Source organism: Ruditapes philippinarum, unplaced genomic scaffold (assembly GCF_026571515.1).
Source record: "Ruditapes philippinarum isolate M1 unplaced genomic scaffold, ASM2657151v2 ctg9357_1_1_1_1, whole genome shotgun sequence".
NCBI lineage: Eukaryota > Metazoa > Mollusca > Bivalvia > Venerida > Veneridae > Ruditapes > Ruditapes philippinarum.
Window position 1 is genome coordinate 41741 of NW_026852132.1, and position 22990 is coordinate 64730.

Genomic DNA, 22990 nt, shown 5'->3' on the forward strand with positions numbered 1-22990 from the left:
TTATGTACAGACAGACGGACTGAAGGACACTCTAAAGTTACTTTTTAAACATCCCTGTTATCAAAATATAACATTTTTAACCAGGTTTTCAATTTTGAAAATCCTGGTTATTAGATTGGGGTATGGCGGGCGGATGGGCGGATGGGCGGATGGGCGGCTGGGCGGATGGGCGGATGGGCGGGCGTCAAACGAAATTGTGTCCGCTCTGTAACTCTTCAACCCTTTGAAGAATTTTGATGAAACTTCAGACAAATGTTTACCACATCAAGATGACGTGCAGAACGCATGTTCCGCATGGCTGGCTCCAAGGTCAAGGTCACAGTGACATTAACATTGAAAATCCTGTCCGCTCTGTAACTCTTCAACCCTTTGAAGAACTTTGATGAAACTTCAGACAAATGTTTACCACATCAAGATGACGTGCAGAACGCATGTTCCGCATGGCTGGCTCCAAGGTCAAGGTCACAGTGACATTAACATTGAAAATCCTGTTCGCTCTGTAACTCTTCAACCCTTTGAAGAATTTTGATGAAACTTCAGACAAATGTTTACCACATCAAGATGACGTGCAGAACGCATGTTCCGCATGGCTGGCTCCAAGGTCAAGGTCACAGTGACATTAACATTGAAAATCCTGTCCGCTCTGTAACTCTTCAACCCTTTGAAGAATTTTGATGAAACTTCAGACAAATGTTTACCACATCAAGATGACGTGCAGAACGCATGTTCCGCATGGCTGGCTCCAAGGTCAAGGTCACAGTGACATTAACATTGAAAATCCTGTCCGCTCTGTAACTCTTCAACCCTTTGAAGAATTTTGATGAAACTTCAGACAAATGTTTAACACATCAAGATGACGTGCAGAACGCATGTTCCGCATGGCTGGCTCCAAGGTCAAGGTCACAGTGACATTAACATTGAAAATCCTGTCCGCTCTGTAACTCTTCAACCTTTGAAGAATTTTGATGAAACTTCAGACAAATGTTTACCACATCAAGATGACGTGCAGAACGCATGTTCCGCATGGCTGGCTCCAAGGTCAAGGTCACAGTGACATTAACATTGAAAATCCTGTCCGCTCTGTAACTCTTCAACCATTTGAAGAATTTTGATGAAACTTCAGACAAATGTTTACCACATCAAGATGACGTGCAGAACGCATGTTCCGCATGGCTGGCTCCAAGGTCAAGGTCACAGTGACATTAACATTGAAAATCCTGTTTACATGATTTTAACTTGATTTGGCAGTCAAAGGTCATATCATCTTTGGAGGTAATTTAAAAAAGATATGATATATTATTTCATGTCTACTTTGTAACTTGTTTTTCATTATACAGAATTATCAATATAATTATAGTGAACAAATTCTTCTGTGCTGAACTCGTCCTACATTTCTCAACGGATTTTGTTCAAACTTTCACAGAAGCTTTGTCATCAAGCACCCTGGCACATATTGTCGGGGTTTTGTGATTGGATAGTTTTTGACCTAATTATGGCCCTTTGTTTTTTTCCTTAGACATAATATTATAGTGAACACTTCTTCAGTGGCAATTCCTCCTACATTATTCATGTTTTACATTGCACATAGTTACATTGTTTGTTGCTTGTATTTGTATTTCAAATACAACATATTTATCTACAATGGTGATAATTGAAAACCTGGTTTCATGGCATTGCCATGTTTCTTGTTAAAATCCTATCATGATTGAAGAATTTCTCAAAAAAAAGTCTAAGTTCAAAAGGGGCATAATTCTGGAAATAGTCTTGCTAGAGTATTGAACACTCGCAAATGTTGAGTGACAATAAGAAACATTTATATGAAGTTTGAAGTAGATACATTCAGAAAAAGAAGTTATTAAAAAAAAAACAATGTTTTTTTCATGAAAATTTTAAGTTCAAGGGAGTCAATTCTGATAAATTTTGTACTAGAGTTGTAAACCTTGCCAAATATGATATGGTTGATGACAAGCAACTTATATTTAAAGTTTGAAGAAAATACCTTAAGAAATAAAGAACTTATAGTGAAAAAACTTAAAAACTAGAATAAGAAATCTTGAAATTCAGTCTATTTGTTGCCATAGCAACCAGAATTTTCAACATAGGAAGATAAGAAAAGGATGTGCATAATTTCCATACTGCCATCTACACATATGTCAAGTTTCATAAACATATTTTCAGTACTTTTTGTGTTATCACTGGATCCAGGTTATGTGTAAAATTTGCCATATTTTCAGTCTATTTGTTGCCATAGCAACCAGAATTTTCAACATAGGAAGAAAAGAAAAAGACGTGCATAATCTCCATACTGCCATCTATCCATATATCAAGTTTCATAAAAATATTTTCAGTACTTTTTGCGTTATCGCTGGATCCAGTTTATGTGTAAAATTTGTCATATTTTCAGTCTATTTGTTGCCATAGCAACCAGAATTTTCATCATAGGAAGAAAAAAAAAAGACGTGCATAATCTCCATACTGCTATCTATCCATATATCAAGTTTCATTAAAATATTTTCAGTACTTTTTGCGTTATCGCGGGATCCAGTTTTGTGGACTGACGGACAGACAGACTGACGGACGGACAGACGGACGGAGGGTAAACCTAAAGTCCCCTCCGGTAAACCGGTAGGGGACTAAAAACATTCCTTAGGCATAAGGGGCCTTTAAATTACATGAGAAGTCTCTATTAGTAAATTTAACACAATTTCAATTATTTCCATAGAAACTTAGAATTACTGTATGTCTTTTTTTTTGGGGGGGGGGGGGGGATCTCTTCTTGTTTTTCTGTCGCGGACAGGTTTAGTTCAAGTTTTCACTGGTAGAAAAGTGCTGAGAAAAATCTACTAAATAAAAACCCAATCTCTAAGTCTTCTGTCTAAAACATCCTCAACTTCTATGTCTTCTTGCTGAAATTTCTCCATGGAGAAATCACATACGATTGGAACGCCTCCGTGGTCAAGGGGTTAGAGTCGATGACTTCTAATCCAGTTACCTCTCTGGCGTGGGTTTGATCCCCGGGAGATGCTTTGGTAGTTAAGCACGAAGGAAGGTAGTCTAGTACTGGTGTAACTGACCAGGAACGCTGGTTAGGAAACTACCCGCCTATATGACTGAAATACTGTTGGGAAAAGGCGTAAAATGAAACAAACAAACAAACATACGAGTGTATACACATATAGATATTATTTTGCACTAAATTCTGCTAATATACACAAATTATACCACTATTTGCCATCATTTAAATAACTTGATCAATGGAATATAAGTAGAATAAATGTTGCAAATTAAGGTATAATTGAGACTACTGAGGGATAGAGAAAACATGAAATGTCATTTGCTATTTTGCTGCTGAAATATCAAAGGCGGTTCTGTAATTTCTCAGTGTTGTAGCCATACTGTCTTAACTCCATGAAATTAAAAGACTTAGTTAGGTTAGTGTTGCCTTGAAGCCAGGTAAGCTATCTTTATGGCTTATTTTAAAGGGACTCAACTGAGGTTTTTTGATATGATGGGACTGGAAATATTTTTCAAAAATTTGTTTACCATTTGATGCAGGTCAGAACCAATAACTTGTTTTTATTACATGCTTTTCGGTGGTTTATAGAAATATATCAGTGATATAAAAACTGGTAATTTCTATGTTTGAAACAGTGAAATTACCACTTTGATAATTTCACTGTTTTGAATTTAAGCCCCTTACGTTGTTTCAGTGAAATACCAGTGTGCACAGAACTGGGTACCAACTTAATGACGTGACGTCGTAAATGACGTCATGTTGTATTATTATTTGGCGCGCTTTTCATTCAGTATTAGGTTTAATGTCTTTTTAAAACGTTTCTTTGCATAATTATAATAAAAAGAAAATTTGTTTAGTTTAGTGTAAGATCGAAATATATTTCACCTTGTGAACACCAAAAGTTCATATTTCACTCGTGGCTGCGCCACTTGTGAAATATACCTTTTGGTGCTCACTCGGTGAAATATATTCCGATCTTACACTGAACTAAACAAATATCCTCTATGTAAACTTTCAAATCCTTCCCTTCCAGAGTAATAATTTTTATTGTGAAAAATGACCCCAAAACAAAAAGCGTTATTGCACTAACTATCGTTTTTCAGTTTTATTCTGAGTATATTTCTTTTTTATCCTTTGTAGATTTTTCTATTTCAAGTGCTTAACTCGATCTATGTATAAAAAAAATTCAAATTTTATCTTTTTAGGTTTTGACCCTAGTTGAGCTCCTTTAAATGAAAATATCATTAAAAGAACAATGGAGATTATAGTTTAGTAAATATGAGGTTTGATACTATAAAAGTACACCAAAATTAAAAAAGCTATTGAGAAATAAAAGCATTTGGGTGAGACCTAGTCATTTTAGATTTTGGAGGATAGTGCTAGATACAGATATAGAAAGATGTCTCATTTTCAGAAGCTACTCTTGGTTCTTTAAAAATAAATTAGCGTGCCAGGTGTTTAAGCATTCATACACGGGACCCCAAATTTAATGTGTTGCCCAAAATACTGATTAGTAATTTTTAGTTGGCAAGCTTGGGAATCGAACCCACAGTGTCGAGATAACAAGTCTCGCGCACTTACCGATTGAGCTATGCAGACTTGCTTTTGTCTGCAAAGATTAGCCTGGCTTTATACTTTTTGTTTAAAGGCTCAAGCAGGTAAATAAACAATCAAAACCATCTAAAGGTTAAATTTTGAAAAGGTTACGGTATTTAAAGCATATCATATATAAATACATAATTGATGCTGTATGAACTTATGGGAAATCAAAATGAGTTTATTGACCTTGTACCAGCAACAATAATAATAATAATAATTTGGCTTCGCCTTGTCCAGTGGAGACCTCCGGTTAGGTGGGCTCTATACTAAATGATAATTTAATTGCTTGCAGTAATTTTGTGATGGACTGGAACAGAAAATAATTAATACTATTTTTTGTACATAAAGTGTGTTTGAAAATCAGAGTAAAAAAAGAATAAAGAAAAACAAGTATGAAGATTTTTGAACATTACATTGGTGGTAGGTAACTTTACATCAGACGTATGCTAAATTTGTATAAATCAGTTGTAAGCAGTGGTCCAGCCTACGGAGCCAAGTATCAAAGTGTCAAAGTAATCAGACAAGTTTATTAAGTACAGACAAACTATTGTCACATCAAATACCACAAAATTTGTAACAAAAAGACCATCCCTGAGTGTTGATACTTTGTTTATCTCAACAAAAACAATAATGATATAGCCTGAACTTTGCGGATTGAACTTGTTTAACATTTTATCAAATTTGTAGTTAAAATGTTATCATTGAATGTATATAACATTTACAAAAAGTTTCCTAATGGTCCAGAATACACAGATCATGAGATGAGATATCATTATTCTCCGTAAATAAATCATAAATCATATTCACAATTAATAAATCATAAATAATAATCACGCTTATGATGTCATCAAAATGTGTGTAGAATGTTTGTTATTATGTTTTAAGTATACCCACTTCTATACTACATGTTGTTTTAAAGCTCATGTAGCAACAAATGTCTTACCCTTCTAACATCCCTAAATATATTTATTGGACTGGTCCATCTTTCAATGTGGACAATTCCACTTATCATTTTAGGGAAAATTTCAAAATAATGTACTGATTTAATAGCCAACATTAGTAGAATTTTGGTGCCAGCTGAAGAAAGGTTAAAAAAGGCTTGAGTATATATGGTCACTTTATATTTTTTTCTTTAATTTGATGGTATTATCTTTTACTAAAACATGCTATTTATAACCTTATAATATGTTGAATATTCTTTTTTTTATTTTCTCTATTTCAAAATATTTCAAAATACAGTATATAATATATTTAAGTGTGGCGGCGTGGCCGAGTGGTTAACGCTTTGGACTAGTAATATATATGGATTGTTAACCACATGGGTTCAAACCCTGTCAGTGGCAAGCCATTGTTTTTTGGGGAATTTTTTTTTTACACACATTTCTAAGTACAGTGACTGGTTAGTTTCAGGAATAGATTCGAGAGTGTTTCAATAGGCTTATATTTTGCTTTCAACACAAACTAAAATAAATTTGTTTACAACACAATCGAACTAAAGTACATCCGTATAAACTAATTTATTTAAATGAATGTATCTATAGTAACCTAATACCTACTGGAGCCTTGCCATTTACAAATTAGATATTTCATTATACGTAATGAGGTAAAATTACTTTTATCTTACTAAGAAAAGAGGTAATGTTTGGTTGTTTTATTGAAGTAAATGGAATTAAACATATAAGATTTTGTTTGTATGAGAAACAAGCTATGAAAGAATTTTTTTTTTGTCTTTCATGTGTGGTCTTTGTTTTTTTTGTTGTGTTTTTTCCTTCTTTCGAAGGTTTTGTAAGTTTTTCATTTGTAAAGGTTTTTGTAATATTTTATAAAAGATTGCATAACCTTTTGAAACACTGATTCAAACAAAGTTTTTCTTGTGTATTTGTATATATTGCCAATGAAAGTTGTGAACAGATATATTCTTGATTCATCACCGACCAATCCCCATGCCCCCCCCCCCCCTTTCCCAATTCTCTCTATACTTTAACAAGTCCTGTATTTTAGTGTGGATAAAATAGACATATTTACCTTTTATTATGCATTACATTTAATGATCTTGTAAAATCAAACTGGAAAATCATTGATGTTAATAGACTGAGAAGAAATTTGTTATTGCATCGTAAACGGCATTAAAAAGAGAGCGTACATTAAACCTACAAAAGCGTATATATACAAAACTGTACTTTGAATGGGGTAATTTTGCAATTTTTACAGCTTCCTTTAATGCCACTTTCACACTTGATTTTATGGCTATTTAAGTCGGAGGGAAAGTTCACAGTGTTTTACATATGTTATTTACATCACACAAAAAAAGGAAGAAGTTTGCACTTGGTGCACATAATTGTTGCAGTCTTATCTTAATTGCATGTGCAGGGGGGGGGGGGAAATGTAGTGCAGGGGGGGGGGGGGGAGTACTAAAAGAGCATTTCTTGTTTTGTTTCAATATCCATCTACAAAGTTCTTTGATATTATTTTTTGATTATTTAAGATATTTATTAACTTTAGATGTGATGTCAAAATGTAAAATAAACTTAAGTAAACCTCTGATCCATGTTTGGTCCTGGTGTGACTATTAAAGGCACCATTTGGTTTTGAATAGATTTTCTTAGAATTTTTTTTTTAAACTCTTTACTGATAAGCCACATGGCTTTGCAGTCAGGTATCTATCTGATGTGATACAGTCACAGATGGTTGAATTTTTTGTCCTGAGGACAAAGTTGACCATGCCTTTGAAAGGACTTAATTTGAGTTTGTTTGTTTGTTTAGAAAACAAGAGGTATTAATTGAATAGATAATTGATTAATTAATTGATTAATTAATTAATGATGATGTTTTATACATTTTCAGGTCTATACCCACACAATCATCATGTATATACAAATAATGATAATTGTTCTGGTATAGAGTGGCAGAAAGTACATGAACCAAGGACGTTCGCAAAGTATCTCAGTGATGCCGGTTACAGAACGGGTAAAAGCTTTGTATTTACTTTTTTTTTAAATTAATTATTGGGTACCTTGTCATTTATGCATCAGATATATATAAGGTCATATAGAGTTGTAACTTGATTGATTCCAGGAAGTTAGTTTGGAAGATTAAATACGCTTAAGCCGGTGCTAGGGGCGTTGAATAACACTTGAGTCGGTACTAGGGGCCATAAGAGATGATTCACCTAGGGGCGTTGAATAACAATTGAGCCCATACTAGGGGGCGTAAGAGATGATCCACCTAGGGGCGTTGAATAACACTTGAGTCTGTACTAGGGGGCGTAAGAGATGATCCGCCTAAACATGATCTCTCATGAACAGAACCAATCAAACAGAGTCTGCAATATTCATATAGTAATGTTGTTTTCATGGCCTTCAAAGGCTCACCCTTTTGCTAGATATTTATAGAGTATCATTGAATAGAGGATGGGGTAGGGTGATGATCTTGGTTTTCATTGGTCTGTTTGGTACAATCAGCTGTTGGAAGCACACTAGAGATTTGGAGTTGGTCTTATTAATTTTCTAACCGGTTTTTGAAGACATATAATTATTATTGATGTATCAAATTTTCTTTCAGGATATTTTGGGAAGTACCTCAATGAATATAACGGCACTTACATTCCACCAGGTTGGAGAGAGTGGGTGGGGTTATGTAAAAACTCGCAGTTCTACAACTACACCCTGAATTTCAATGGGCAGAAAGTGAAACATGATGATAATTATTACCGGGATTATTTTCCAGACCTTATAACCAATGACAGCATCACTTTTCTCAAACAGAGTAAACAATATTTCCCTACAAAGTAAGTTACATTTTTCTGGGTATACATTTTAAAGGGACTCCACTGAGGTTTTTTGACATGATGGGACTGAAAATATTTTTTCCAGATAAATGCACCATTTGATGTAGGTTTAGACCACTTTAAATCTTTGTGCAAAATTTCTGATCATTGGCACTTCGTTTTTCCAGAATAATTATTCAAATTGTGAAAAAAATGACCCAAAATGAAAAACGTTTAAATGCTTTTCACTCAAATTGGGCTAAGAAAAGCATAAAAGTAGGATTTGCAATTTATATCAAAGTATATTTCTCAACTGTCAACTGCCATAGCTCATTTATGTAAGAAATTCAATGTTGTTTTTAGGCTTTTAAACCTCAGTGGAGTCCCTTTAAAGTTTGTTAATTTTTGACTGAGCTATTAACTCTTACCACGCCATGTATTATTTTTGGACTTGTCTATCTTTCAATCTGGACAGAAGTATTCATTATTTTTTATGGAAATTTTCAAAATATGTATATTAACTGAATAGCAAACATGCAGTCAATGATTAGACGGCATTGATGTGTCGGCTGATCTTGGTCTGCACTCGTCAGATACATAGAATGAATAGCCATTTACTCGCAATTTGGGCTAGTGAATTTTTAGCTCGACTATACGAAGTATATGGAGAGCTGTCCTACTCGCCCCGGTGTCGGCGTCCGCGTCCAGATTTTAGATTAAAGTTTTGGTGCAGTAAAATATTTTTCACTATAACTTTGTCATTTCTTAAGGTATCAACTTCAAACTTCAAATATATGTTCCTTATCGTCAACCACAGCTTACGTGACAAGGTTCATAACTCTAGCACCAATATTTTCAGATTTATCTCCCCTTGAACTTAGAATTTTCCTTAAAAAATACTATTTTTTACTGTTACTTCTTTATTTCTTAAGGGATCAACCTCATACTTCAAATATATGTACCTTATCAACATTCTCATCTTATGGGACAAGGTTCATAACTCTATCACCAATATTTTTCAGATTTATCTCCCCTTGAACTTAGAATTTTCCTCAAAAAATGCTATTTTCTTACAGTGTTACTTCTTTATTTCTTAAGGGATCAACCTCATACTTCAAATATATTTACGTTATCATCATCCCCATCTTATGTTGACAAGGTTCATATCTCTAGCACCAATATTTTCAGATTTATCTCCCTTTGAACTTAGAATTTTCCATAAAAATATTATTTTTTTACTGTTACTTATTTTATTTCTAAAGGGATCAACTTCATACTTCAAATATATTTACGTTATCATCATCCACATCTTATGTGACAAGGGTCATAACTCTAGCACCAATATTGCAAGAATTATCTCCCCATAAACTTATATTTTTTTACTAGAAAAATGTTATTTTTTATTATAACTTTTTTTATTTTTTAAAGGTATCTACCTCAAACTTCAAATACTTATTGCTTATCATCAATTACATTTTATGTGACAATGTTCATAACTCTTGAAGCAATATTTACAGATTTATCTCTCTTTGAACTTAGGATTTTCTTTAAGAAATATAATAACTTCTTTACTTTTTAAGGTATCTACTTCAAACTTCAAACATATATTTCTTATCATTACACAAATGTTGTGTGACAAGGTCCATAACTCTAGCATGACTATTTCTAGAATTATTCCCCTTGATCTTGGAATTTATGTTAACAAATGTTATTTTTTTACTTTAACTTAATACATTATTATACATAATTGATTTTTCTTTCATAGTTTTGTCCTCCTTACTGCGTCCAGTATTTTATTAGTCGAGCTTCGCTGTCTCCTGTGACAGCTCTTGTTAAGTTTAAAAAGCAATGCATTAGGTAAATGTGGCTCACAAGTAATTTGTTTTGTTTTTTTCAATGGTATATTTCATTTGTGATATTTCCAATTTCACTAAATCTACTAATGCTAATTTTAACATCAATGCCTAGGACAAATGTCACAGTGCACCAACTCCTGTGACCTTGACCTTTGACCTGGTAACCCCAAAATCAATAGGGGTCATCAACTAATAATGACCAATCTCAATACCAAATATGAAGACTGTGGGTCAAAGGAATGTTAAGTTATTGGGCAGACAAGGAAATAACCCCTATTGATTTTGAGGTACCCAGGTTAAAGGTCAAGGTCACAGGGGCCTTGACTTCAAAAAGCTTGTCCGCCCAATGACTTTAGAATCCTTTGACCCACAGTCTTTATATTTGGCATGGAGGTTAGTCATGACCATAAAATGACCCCTATTGATTTTGAGGTCACAGGGGCCTTCACTTCAAAAAGCTTGTTCGCACAATAACTTAAGATTCCTTTAGTCATTACAATAAGCTCAAATGCTTAAGAATGCCTGTCCGCAGTGTATTGATTTTGAAATTTTCACATTTGAAGTATATAATTATGTTTATCATAAAACACCCCCAGGCAAAGCTGCATGAATGTGGGGAGGGGTATTAAAGTTGTGCAGTGGCAGTTTCAGTTTTTAGGTCAAAGGTAAAGGTCACTTTGATCTTTGCCACTAAAAACATGTAGAATACATAACTTAGCAATGCACTGGCTTACTACCCTCAGATTTAGCAGGGAGGTTGTCCTGGAGTTTTAAATGACTACTGTGATTCTGACAAAGTGGTATGCGGAGGTATTCACACCATGACAGTGGCTAGCTTAATATTATTTCAGGACAAAATCTTATACAGATTTTATTATTATTTCAGGCCAGTTATGATGATGCTCAGTGTACCAGCACCACATGGACCTGAAGATGCTGCCCCACAATATCAACATATGTTTGAAAATAATACATTACACAGGTAAAATATCAACATATGTTTGAAAATAATACATTACACAGGTAAAATATCAACATATGTTTGAAAATAATACATTACACAGGTAAAATATCAACATATGTTTGAAAATAATACATTACACAGGTAAAATATCAACATATGTTTGAAAATAATACATTACACAGGTAAAATATCAACATATGTTTGAAAATAATACATTACACAGGTAAAAAAACTAAAAAGAAGAAAACTTAGTCTGATATGAAAATGTGAAAATACATTTCACTAGAAAATGTGAAATTACATTTTCACTAGAAAATGTGAAAATACATTTTCACTTAAAAATGTGAAAATACATTTTCACTAGAAAATGTGAAAATACATTTCCACTAGAAAATGTGAAAATACATTTTCACTAGAAAATATGAAAAATACGTATTCACTGCTCAAGAAGTATAAATATTATTGCTAACAGTAAGTTTGAAGATGTATAATGCTTTTCTAACCTTGCCAAGCAAATTAATTTGAAACAAAATGTTACACTTCCACAACATTAATGCCAAAACCTAAATGCCAAAATGTTTCACTAATAATTTCTCAGTGCAGTGACTTGACAGGTATTTTATTGAACATTTTACATTGTTAGTTAACTAATTCACTGTTAGAACGGTGATTTCAGGTATATAAAAGAAGCACAGGAGTTTATTACAAGATGTTAATTTTAATAATCAAATTATTATTTTTCTCGTGGGGCACTAAGTTTCGTGGTTTTCGGGGATAGGTCAATCCACAAATTTAAGAGCTAACAAAATTTCATTATGTCTTTTCCAGCTCATTATTTACATTTTACCTTTTGAAAAAATAGATAGTCCATGAATTTAAAAACACACAAAAATGTTCTTAGTGGCAAAACCATGAAAATTCATGGTTCTTAGTGACAAAACAACTAAAATTCATGCCCATGAAATTGAAGTCAATTCACAGTAGATTTTGAATAAATCTGTACTGTAATTGGTGAAAACAATTATTGGTAAGAAATGATTTTTCGCCAGTCTCAAACCAAAAAATATGATAAAACATACCACAAAAAAAATCTGTATATGAAATAATGAAATATATTTCATATCCCACTAACAACATAGATGGTACAGTGTGTGAGACAAGTATATACCCCATCTTAAAGCGTCGGGGGTGTTGGACGGTCACCAGGGTTGAAAGATTTTTGAAAATTCTATGAATTTTAGCCAGCCAAAATGTGTTTCCAAATGGTCATTTCGGCTAGTTCTTATTAAGAACCCTGGTTAAAAGTATATTTATTACGCATGAGTTTTTTTCCTAACAGGACACCAAGTTGGAACTACATGAACAATTCAGATAAACAATGGCTGCTTCAACGTATGAAGCCTATGGAACCGATAGACGCGACTTTCACTGATATGTTACAGAGGAAACGGTTACAGACCCTACAGTCTGTGGATAGTCTAGTTGAAAAGGTATTCTATATTTTTTACGATAGGTTTAAAGCTGCATGCCTCAAGATGAACCAAAATATTTCAAGAAAATCAAACTTAAAAAAAAGTATTTGGATTTTTACAAAAGTAAAACGATTCAAGATAAAAGTAATGATTTCCATGTTACGTGCGATTTAAAATGGATTTTAGCTGTATTTTTCAACATATTTCTTTTGCGTAACTAACGCTGTAAGGGCTATTTTTGCATATTTTGACCTATTTTTGGTAATTAATATGGTTTTGTAAGTGCTGTTTGCAATGTGAAAGTAATTTTCTTTGTTCATTTTACAATATTTTACTTTTTAATACATTTTCAAAATTTTCATGAATTTTAGCATGAATCTTGAGGCATGCTGCTTTAACAGAAAGGATAGCAGGCTTTATTATGTCATTTTCAGATATATGCTAATATGTCCACTAAATATATAAAACTACTGTTTATGCTGAGATTCCCCAATTTTAGAGACATTGGTTTTTGCTAAATAAAGTAATTAAAAAAAAAAATTGACCATAACCTGTGGAGTTTCCATTTTTGTAGGACTTAATTTTTGCCAGGTTTGATTGTAACTTACTTATCAGATTGGCACAGGGATAAGAATACGATGATTAATATGAATTGTAAATAGCATATAGCCTTAAGGTAAACATTACAAATTTCAAAGATATTTGCATATCATACTCTTAGTGATGCACAAATTTCTACAGTAAACTGATCCTGTCTAATTAATTTGCTACATTTAGAAAGAAGAAAAAAAAAGCTGCCTTGAAGGTAACAAAAGTTCAAAAGATGTGAGAAAATGGATAAGAAATGTGTGCAACATTCTGATAGCAAACAAAAAAAAATCCCTGTGAGCTCTGTTTGAAAGAATTTAAGATCAAATGTAAATTGTGTTATAAGACATGCATTGGTGATGAAAATTAACAAGATTTTAATCTCTTTATCTTTTAACAGGTGCATTACGAATTGCGTCTGCTAGGTGAGCTTGATAACACGTACATTATCTACACGTCAGACCATGGTTACCATTTAGGACAGTACGGTATTGTTAAAGGGAAAGCACTCCCGTACGACTTTGACACAAGAGTGCCATTGTTTATGAGAGGCCCAGGAATTCTCAAAGATACAAAGTATGTATATCATATATAAAGTTTGAAATGTTTTCAGTTTTTAAAAAAAAACTGTATAACTGTATAAGTCAATAAGATAAGTTCTGTTTAGAAATGAAGAAAGTTCTCCATTGGTGAGTGGTATAAAACTTTAAACAACTTTTCCCCTCTCGCATATTTAGATTGAAATCCTCGCAGGCACATTACGTTTACTTCAGAAAATATTTTTTGCTCCTCTTTAGAAAGGGGGAAACATGTGTTTTGATTACTGGATTTAGAGCATGTTAGATAATTATCACCTGATGAAAGTATAGCTGAATGTAAAATCAACTTGTCATACATGCAAATTGGAAAAAGATTAGTATTTTGACTGCCATGCAAAATATTTAAAAAACATTACAAACTTGACCTAAATACTGTCAGTATAACCTTTATTATGAAGGATATGTATTTACATGTATGTAGATAGGTAAATTTGTGTTCAAGTATGAAAAATGTTGACCACTGTTTTTTTGTCTCATTGGCTACAGAGGGATCACTTCTCTGTCATCTGTCTGTCCGTCTGTCTATTCATCTCAAAACTTGTCTGAACTACTACTCAAGAACTACTGGTGCAATTTCATACAAAGTCTACCTGAATGTTCAGTACCAAGTCTAGTTGTGCATATCATAATTGATTTTTGACTGAATTATGGCCCTTGAATAAAAAAAAAGCATTGTGGCCCAATTACGATTTTTGTGTATCCTGCTACATATAGTTAAAAGACTGTCCAATCACCCCTCAATACGTCCAATCACCCCTCAATACCTCCAATCACCCGTCAATACGTCCAATCACCCCTCAATACGTTCAATCTTCCCTCAATACGTCCAATCACCCCTCAATATGTCCAATCACCCCTCAATATGTCCAATCACCCCTCAATACATCCAATCACCCCTCAATACGTCCAATCACCCCTCAATAAGTCCAATCACCCCTCAATACGTCCAATCTTCCCTCAATACGTCCAATCACCCCTCAATACCTCCAATCACCCGTCAATACGTCCAATCACCCTCAATACGTTCAATCTTCCCTCAATATGTCCAATCACCCCTCAATATGTCCAATCACCCCTCAATACGTCCAATCACCCCTCAATACATCCAATCACCCCTCAATACGTTCAATCTTCCCTCAATATGTCCAATCACCCCTCAATATGTCCAATCACCCCTCAATATGTCCAATCACCCCTCAATACATCCAATCACCCCTCAATACGTCCAATCACCCCTCAATACGTCCAATCACCCCTCAATACAGCTGCTGAATTGGTTATCATCAGACGACACATGTGATCACTGGTCACTCTTGTTAATTAAATACAAGATTAGTTTCTTTTTTCACAGCTCAGTACTACATGTACATGTATATGGAGTTGTGACTATTTCATTGCCAGATCTGAAGCCCTTTTGACTGCATGTTTTATTTAGTTGAAGAAAATTCTTTAAAAACATACTTGTAATGAGTAAAAAGGTTTTAATTAAAAGAGAGATATACTTGAAACATATATTAAAGCAGCATGCCTCCAGATTCATGCTAGTTTTCGTGAAAATTTTGAATTATGTATTTAAAAGTAAAAAAATGAAAGTGCAATGAACAAAGATAATCATTTACATGTTACAAAAAAGCACTTATAATCCACCAAAAAGAGGTAAAAATATGCAAAAATAGCCCTTACTGCGTTAGTCACACAGTAGAAATAAGGTGATTTAGGATTTCAAAATCAGTCATGAATTGGACATAACCTGTAAGTTATAAATATCTTGAATCTGTTTACCTTTCCTGAATACTTTACATTTTTCTCATGTTTTCTTGAAATATTTTTGCTTGTCTGGAACTGGAAGTATGCAGCTTTAATACTTGTATAAAAAAGATAGATTGCTTCCTTACTATTGGAGGTTTATATGTGATTGATTCATAATAAACTGAAAATTGGATACCATGATACCATGGCCGAGTGGTTAAGGTTGTTGACTTCAAACTACTTGCCCCTCACTGCTGTTGGTTTGATGTCCGACGGGGACTTTGAATACTTTCCTGTGAGGAAGCTATCCAGCTAGCTTACACTACCTAACTATGTGCCCATTTGTGACTGAAATAATTAACGGAAGGCACCTGAGGTCTTCCTACACCAGTAAAGCTGAAACGTCGCCATATGACCTATACTGTGTCAGTGTGACGTAAAACCCAAACAAACAAACAAACAAACGAAACCATGATGACTGATTTAACATTTTAATATTGATTGTTTTGTAGAATACCAAATATTGTAGGGAATGTGGATATAGCCCCGACTATACTGGACATGGCTGGCATTGAGATACCAGCACACATGGATGGCCGGTCCTTGTTGAAACTGATCAAAGTACATAAAGTTAGTCTAAAGTAAGTACTGTACAAAATGAATCCTTATATGGAGGATATTGAATGAGTGAGTTTATTGCACAAAATTATATTATGCGAGCCTCTGGCAAGTATATACAGGATATTGAATGAATGAGTTTATTGAACGAGTTGAATAAAATTATATTATTCGAGCCTCTGGCAAGTTATAGAGGATATTGAATGAATGTAAGTTTAAAAGTGAATTTATTGAACGAGTTGAATAAAATTATATTATGCAAGCCTCTGGCAAGTATATAAAGGATATTGAATGAATGTAAGTTTAATAGTGAATTTATTGAACAAGTTGAATAAAATATGGCAAACATGATATTATTCTTTTCAACGAGTTCAAAAAATTTAGTGTAATGAACTTATATTTATATTCTATTTATTAAAATCCAAAAATAAAGATTGTTTGAAGTGAAAAAGAACAGTTTTTCATTGGTGCACCTAGAGTATAACACTAAGATTTAGTTTGTCTAAACGCTATTTTTATATAACGCAAATGATGTTGCATCAAAATATATGCACGGTTGTGCAATACCATTTACCAATAGCATAAGGGCATGACTGGTGATATGTCCGGGGTCCGTACTTGATAGTGAAAACTGCATTTTGTGCTGTAAAGGGCAGATGGACCCTCATTCAGCATAGATTTCATCAACATCATTGATACATTTCTGTTATTGATGTTTCCTAAAATACTTGTATGGTCATGTGTTCTTTGAACTAAAACATCATTGAACAGGAGCAACAAAATATATGTTTACATTAAATTTGTCTGTTTCACACTAAATGCTGTAAAATTGCCATATGAATTTAACAGTTTCTGTGTGACAACTTATTGCCAAGTAAGAAAGAAATATACAATACAAATATAAAAATCAAGTAATTTTGATCATACAAACAGATTGTTTTATTGTTCAAAATATGAAAATACAAACGTTTAAAGGAATAGGATATGTATGTATATCATGTCAATATTGAACTAAATTTGTTAATATTGAACTAAACTTTTCGATATTAAACTAAACTTGTCAATATTGAACTTAACTTGTCAATATTGAACTAAACTTGCTGTCATTTCAGTTTGCAAGGTGACTTTGTAGAAACTAAAAGGCCATGGAGGGACACTTTCTTAATTGAAAGAGGGTAATTATGGTGACATTTGAGCCACATCATGACAAAACCAAAATAGTGCGTTTGCGACCAGCATGGATCCAGACAAGCCTGCGCATCCGCGCAGTCTGATCTGGATCCTTGCTGTTCTCTATCAGTTTCTCTACTTGTAATAGAGTTGGTGAGCGAACAGCATGGATCCTGATCAGACAGCGGATGTGCAGGCTGGTGTGGATCCATGCTGGTCGCAAATGCACTTTGTTAGTTTTGTCATGGCGCGGCTCACTTTATTGATACAAATAGTACAAACATGTTTCACACTAACAGTTACCTTATCAAATTAATATCTTTAAATAGAATTTGATTATATACAAGGGAGGTAACTTTTGACAGTTCTTCAAGAGAGACAACTTAAATAATAAATATAGCTTTTACTGGGTCAATTCATTATTTGTCAATACCATATTGAAAGTACTGCTTAGACTAAAATGCCATGGGAGCTTACTCATTGCTGTAATGCTTTTTGCACAGTTAGTCAAGAACATAAAGTGAATTGGTCTATAATGGTAGGGATGTAATACAATAAATATTTACATTAAAGGGACTCCACTGAGGTTTAAAAGCCTAAAAACATAACATTTGAATTTCTTACACAAATGAGCTGGGGCACTTTAAACAGATATACATGCGAAGATAGTGAAGAAAAATACTTTGAAATAAATTAAAAATCGTATTTCTATGCTTTTCTTAGCTCAATTTTAGGTCATTTTTTTACATTTTGAAAAATTATTCTAGAAAAAAAAAGGGCGTGAATGAGCTGAAATTTTAAACAAAGATTAGTGGTCTTAACCTACATCAAATGGAACATTTATCTGGAAAAAATAGTTTCAGTCCCATCATGTCAAAAAACCTCAGTGGAGTCCCTTTAATAGTACTCAGTATAACAGAACAATAAACAATGAAAGAATTATGTATGTTGTTTGCAAGTATAATGTACATGATCCGAAATTACATACTTTTATATTGAAGGTAATAAAAATGTTCTAGAATACATGTTCATTTCTAATTACATTTTTAAGTTAGATCTGATTTGACCTGGGTTGTTTTTCTAACACAGGAAAGTTACAAAGAATTTAATCAAGGCGTATACGCGGGAACAAGATCGTAAGATTCTCGAGGACCATGAGGATGAATTGATGCAATATGCCAACCCGAAATTAAGACGAACGCTGAAAATATGTAAAGATCCAAACAATCAACCTCCTTGTAAGATGAATCAGGTCTGTATAGTAACTAGTTTTGAAAAAATATTGTGACATGGGTTGTTTATGGCGCCCCCTACTTAGTTGGGGTGGGGTGGTGTGGGCTTGGGTGGTATGTATATTTCACCGTGTCTGTCCTGCTGTTTGGCACTGTTTGTCTGTCAGTCTGTCTGTAGAATTATAGAACACTGGAAAGTGGAGACATATGTGTCTTACGTACTGGAACCACTCATAAATCTGCTTAGTGGGGGTAGGGGTGGGGGAGGGTATGTAGATTTCACGTCTGTCCTGTTGCATGCTGACTGTTTGTAGACTAATAGAACAAAGGTAAGTGGGGGCATATGTGTCTTACAGACTTGAAAGTTGAAACACTTACAGATCTGCTTGCACATAAATATTTATGTATATGTATTTTTTTTTTTTAAGAAGTAAATATAGAATTATAACTGTAGATACATTATATTGAGGTTGAAAGTAAAAATTAAGTACTAAAAATAGATATCAGTGTGTCTCAAAATATTGAAATGCATTATTATAAAGATGTAAATATCACTTTCAAGGCTTATGCATTTCTTAAGCAAGCAATTTAAAAATTGTTTTTGCCTCTGTTTTGAAAGGCAATATTACATATAGAAAATGTGTTGTCTTCATTGAAATGACAAAATTGTTTTCAGAAATGGGTTTGCTTTAGAGATAGTCGGAACAGAAAACGTACTAAGAAATGTCGTAACTACAACAAAACTGTAGCATTTGATGATCAAAATCAGTTTCAAAAAGATTCACCAGCAAGGACCTACAATCTACCAGCAAGTACACAAAAGAACCCAAAGTGTGATTGTAGCAAACAATGGGAAAACAATAGACCAATGACAGAGGCAGAAGAAACTATGCAAAGGAACTTTTTGCGGAACCATGTCAATGACAAAGGTGTCTTGTTTTTCTTTATATTTTCAATTGTAAATTATTCTCAAAAGTGCATTTTATGTTTACAAATTATGTGTTCCTGTATTACTTGTAACTTTACAATAATTCGATAGTGTGCAATAGTAAGAGATTCTGGGGCGTCCATGGCGGAGTGGTTAAGGTCGTTGACTTCAAACCATTTGCCCCTCACATCTGTGGGTTTGAATCCCGACAGGGACTTTTGATTCTTTCATGTTAGGAAGCTATCCAGCAAGCTTCTGGAACGTCGGTGGTTCTGCCCATTCTTGCCTGGAATAATGCATGGAAGGGCACATGAAGTCTTTCTCCACCTTTAAAGCTGGAACATTGCCATATGACCTATACTGTGTCTGTGTGACATAAAACCCAATCAAACAAACAAACAAATTAAGAGGTTCCTTTTTTTCTGAAAAAGAGCCCTTCTGACCTGTGATTTATTTTATTTTATTTTCAACAACCTGTAACTTTCTGGTCAAATAATATATACATTTGACGCTCGGTAACTCGAAATTCAAGGGACTTGGCATTTACTTCGAGAGAAACGGAATTCGAGTAACCTGGATCTGCCGTTATTACGTTGACATTTGTACATGTATATACATGTGTTTGATTGAATGTGCAAAGAAGTAGGTTTTTTATTGTTGATACCGGCAATGCTGTAATATTTAACCATTGAAATGACGGTAAATCACTTACAATTTTAAATTTAAGATGAACAAAATATATTATTCAAAATTTAATACATGTATATTAATAGTGAAACTTTCGTAGCGATGACATACAAGCAAGTTTGTCAGTATTCATCAGTAAAGCACATATTTTTAATAAGCACTCGTGACAATCATTACAATAAAAACACAATTACACATTTATTTCAACAACAATTTATCTAATATGTGAAGTGAATTGATCATCAGACGAAAACGAAAGTAGCAACTATCGTGAACCGGAAGTAAATATTATTGTATGCAATATGACGGAACATTAATTATACGTATGTCATTTACGTTGAATTACAATTAAGTCCTGAAACTTATTAAAACCACTTTACGACGTGCTAATAATACATGATGACTGGCAATTAAAATTACTATGAAACGTGTGAATCACGAGTGACAACATCTCACCTTGATGTCGCCAACCTTTGATCAGTCGGCTGTTTTCACACTTCGACTAATTTAGATGAAAATATGTTGGACTTTAATTGACGGGACCAAATTTTCTTTTCGACTAAACAGGAGTCTCGGTAAGTCAAAATTTGACCTAAGCGGAGTTAAAATACAAAGATAAAGAAGGAAATTTGACGGGACTTTAGAAATTCTTCGACTTATGTGAAATTTTGAGTAAAGCGATTTTGACTTATTGAGAGTCAACTATATAGAGGTAAAATATAGCAGTAAGAAAAATCACGGCTGAACAATGTCTTTTAGTCCAAACTGTAAGTAAACTTTGTTTAAATTATTTAATCTGTCTTTCAGTTCCTAATAGTGCCCACTAGAGTGGTCATACTTTTACATTTTCTAACTTTCAGATTTTGAGCCCAGATTTTTACGGAACAAGCGTTCATATAACGAAGATTTGGAATGGAAAATGAGACTTATAGGTAATTACTGTGTTTATAAAGATGTGGTGGGTGTGGGGGGCAGTTAATTTTGATATATGTTTGTTTTTAGTATTATAATTATACAATATAACTGCATTAGTTTTATTTTTAACATTCTGCCGCCTAGATTTTGTTTGATATTTGACTGAAAATTCCATTTTATAAGGTGTACATATTAATTATGTGTACTTACTATTAATCATTAAAGTATTGAAATTTTTAATCATATTAAAGCTGCATGCCTCCAGATTAGCTAAAATATTTCTTGATAAATCAAACTTGAGAATAAAATACTGAGTTTTAAGAAAAGTACATTTGTATGTACATGTATATTCAAGATAAAAGTAATAATTTACATGATATAATGCAATTACTGACTGATTTTTCCCTCTTTATCACCATATTTCTACTAAGTGACTAATGCAGTGAGGGGTATTTTTGCATATTTTGACCTCTTCTTTGGTATATAACATGAGTTGTAAGGCTATTTGCAATGTGAAATCCCTCATGTACAGACTCAATCAAACCAAGTCTACAATTTTCATGTAAATCTTGTTGTGATTAATGCTTCTGAGGGATTACTTTATTTCCAGATTTTTTTACTATTTTACATTATACCAATATTTACTTTCTTTTTAACATTTGCTAATAGCACAACAGTTAGAAAACAACCGACAAAGGTGTAGATTTTATCCGAACAATACATTTGCCTGTGACCGTGATCTTGAACGTGACCCGGAAAAATGGGACAATCACAAACTTCAGCTGGATGAAATGATCGAGGAGACGAAGAAAAGATTGAGGAACTTGAAGGTATTGTCAATATTTCAATAGATTTACAGCCCTTAGCTCATACATTTTCAACCATAATGCTGGCAGTCTTTTCTCAGGCATTGCTGTAATTTTAAATCCAGCCAAAACATAACATGAAATGAATAGCATCTGGCAAACTTCAATATCGTCATAAAAATTTTTATGACGTACATATAAATTTTCCCCATAAAATACAAGCAAATCTTGATGCGCAAATATGCTTCAACGGTTGGAAATTTCCGTATTATGTTAGTGACAAATATGGTACCATATATGGAAGTGTCAGACTATTTTTGACATTGGTTCCGATCTAAGCTTTGTATAACATTGCATTTGGAAACGGGAACAAAAATTATTAAAGGCGTGGCCAGTTTTGCAAGAATTACATATTCATCCGTCAGTCATGAATTTATTTCTTGACAACTACATTCCATTTTCTAAATAAAAGGAAAAGGTATATTATGTTGTAGTAGCTTTCTTAGGCTATGTATTTTTCTCTTTGCAACATTGGAAAATTGATATCTTGCTTGACTTTAGGTCTCGTGAGATATCAATTTTACACTACTGCTTGTAGCAAAAATACAAAGCCTCAGAAAGCTACAAAATAATATTCCGTATGTATTAAACTCATGACTTGACAGGTGTGACTGGATGATTACATGTTAGAACCATTTGTTACATTTCAGTCATTAATTCCAGAATTTTGTACATGTTACAGAAAATTCGAAAAAATATGAAAAAGCAGCGAAAAAAGTTACGTAGAAACAAGTATGATGATGACGGGAATGATTACGAGCGTAACTACAACATTGACTATACGACTGAGGATGACTACGATGATGAGGATAGTGAAGATTATGATGATGATGTCAGTAACTATAGCAACGATGAGTGTAATTGTGATGAGAATTATGAACTTCCACCAGAATTAACAGGGTATGTATATCAAATATTAGTACTGTCAAGGGCAAGCATTGATAACAAACTTTTGCTAGAGTCAT

The 22990-nt window shown here is 33.5% G+C and overlaps 1 protein-coding gene across 1 annotated transcript in view; it reads left to right on the forward strand.

Annotated features, from left to right (window-relative positions):
* LOC132750237 (extracellular sulfatase Sulf-1-like) overlaps window positions 1-22990 on the forward strand; it is a 66909-nt gene that overhangs the window by 35200 nt on the left and 8719 nt on the right. Inside the window, exons 5-16 of the mRNA XM_060740184.1 lie at window positions 7460-7582; window positions 8177-8402; window positions 11124-11219; window positions 12541-12691; window positions 13662-13837; window positions 16122-16250; window positions 17340-17402; window positions 18487-18649; window positions 19306-19558; window positions 21105-21176; window positions 21829-21989; window positions 22708-22925. Coding sequence (XP_060596167.1) covers window positions 7460-7582; window positions 8177-8402; window positions 11124-11219; window positions 12541-12691; window positions 13662-13837; window positions 16122-16250; window positions 17340-17402; window positions 18487-18649; window positions 19306-19558; window positions 21105-21176; window positions 21829-21989; window positions 22708-22925 — 1831 coding nt within the window. The remainder of the gene's footprint in view (window positions 1-7459; window positions 7583-8176; window positions 8403-11123; window positions 11220-12540; window positions 12692-13661; window positions 13838-16121; window positions 16251-17339; window positions 17403-18486; window positions 18650-19305; window positions 19559-21104; window positions 21177-21828; window positions 21990-22707; window positions 22926-22990) is intronic.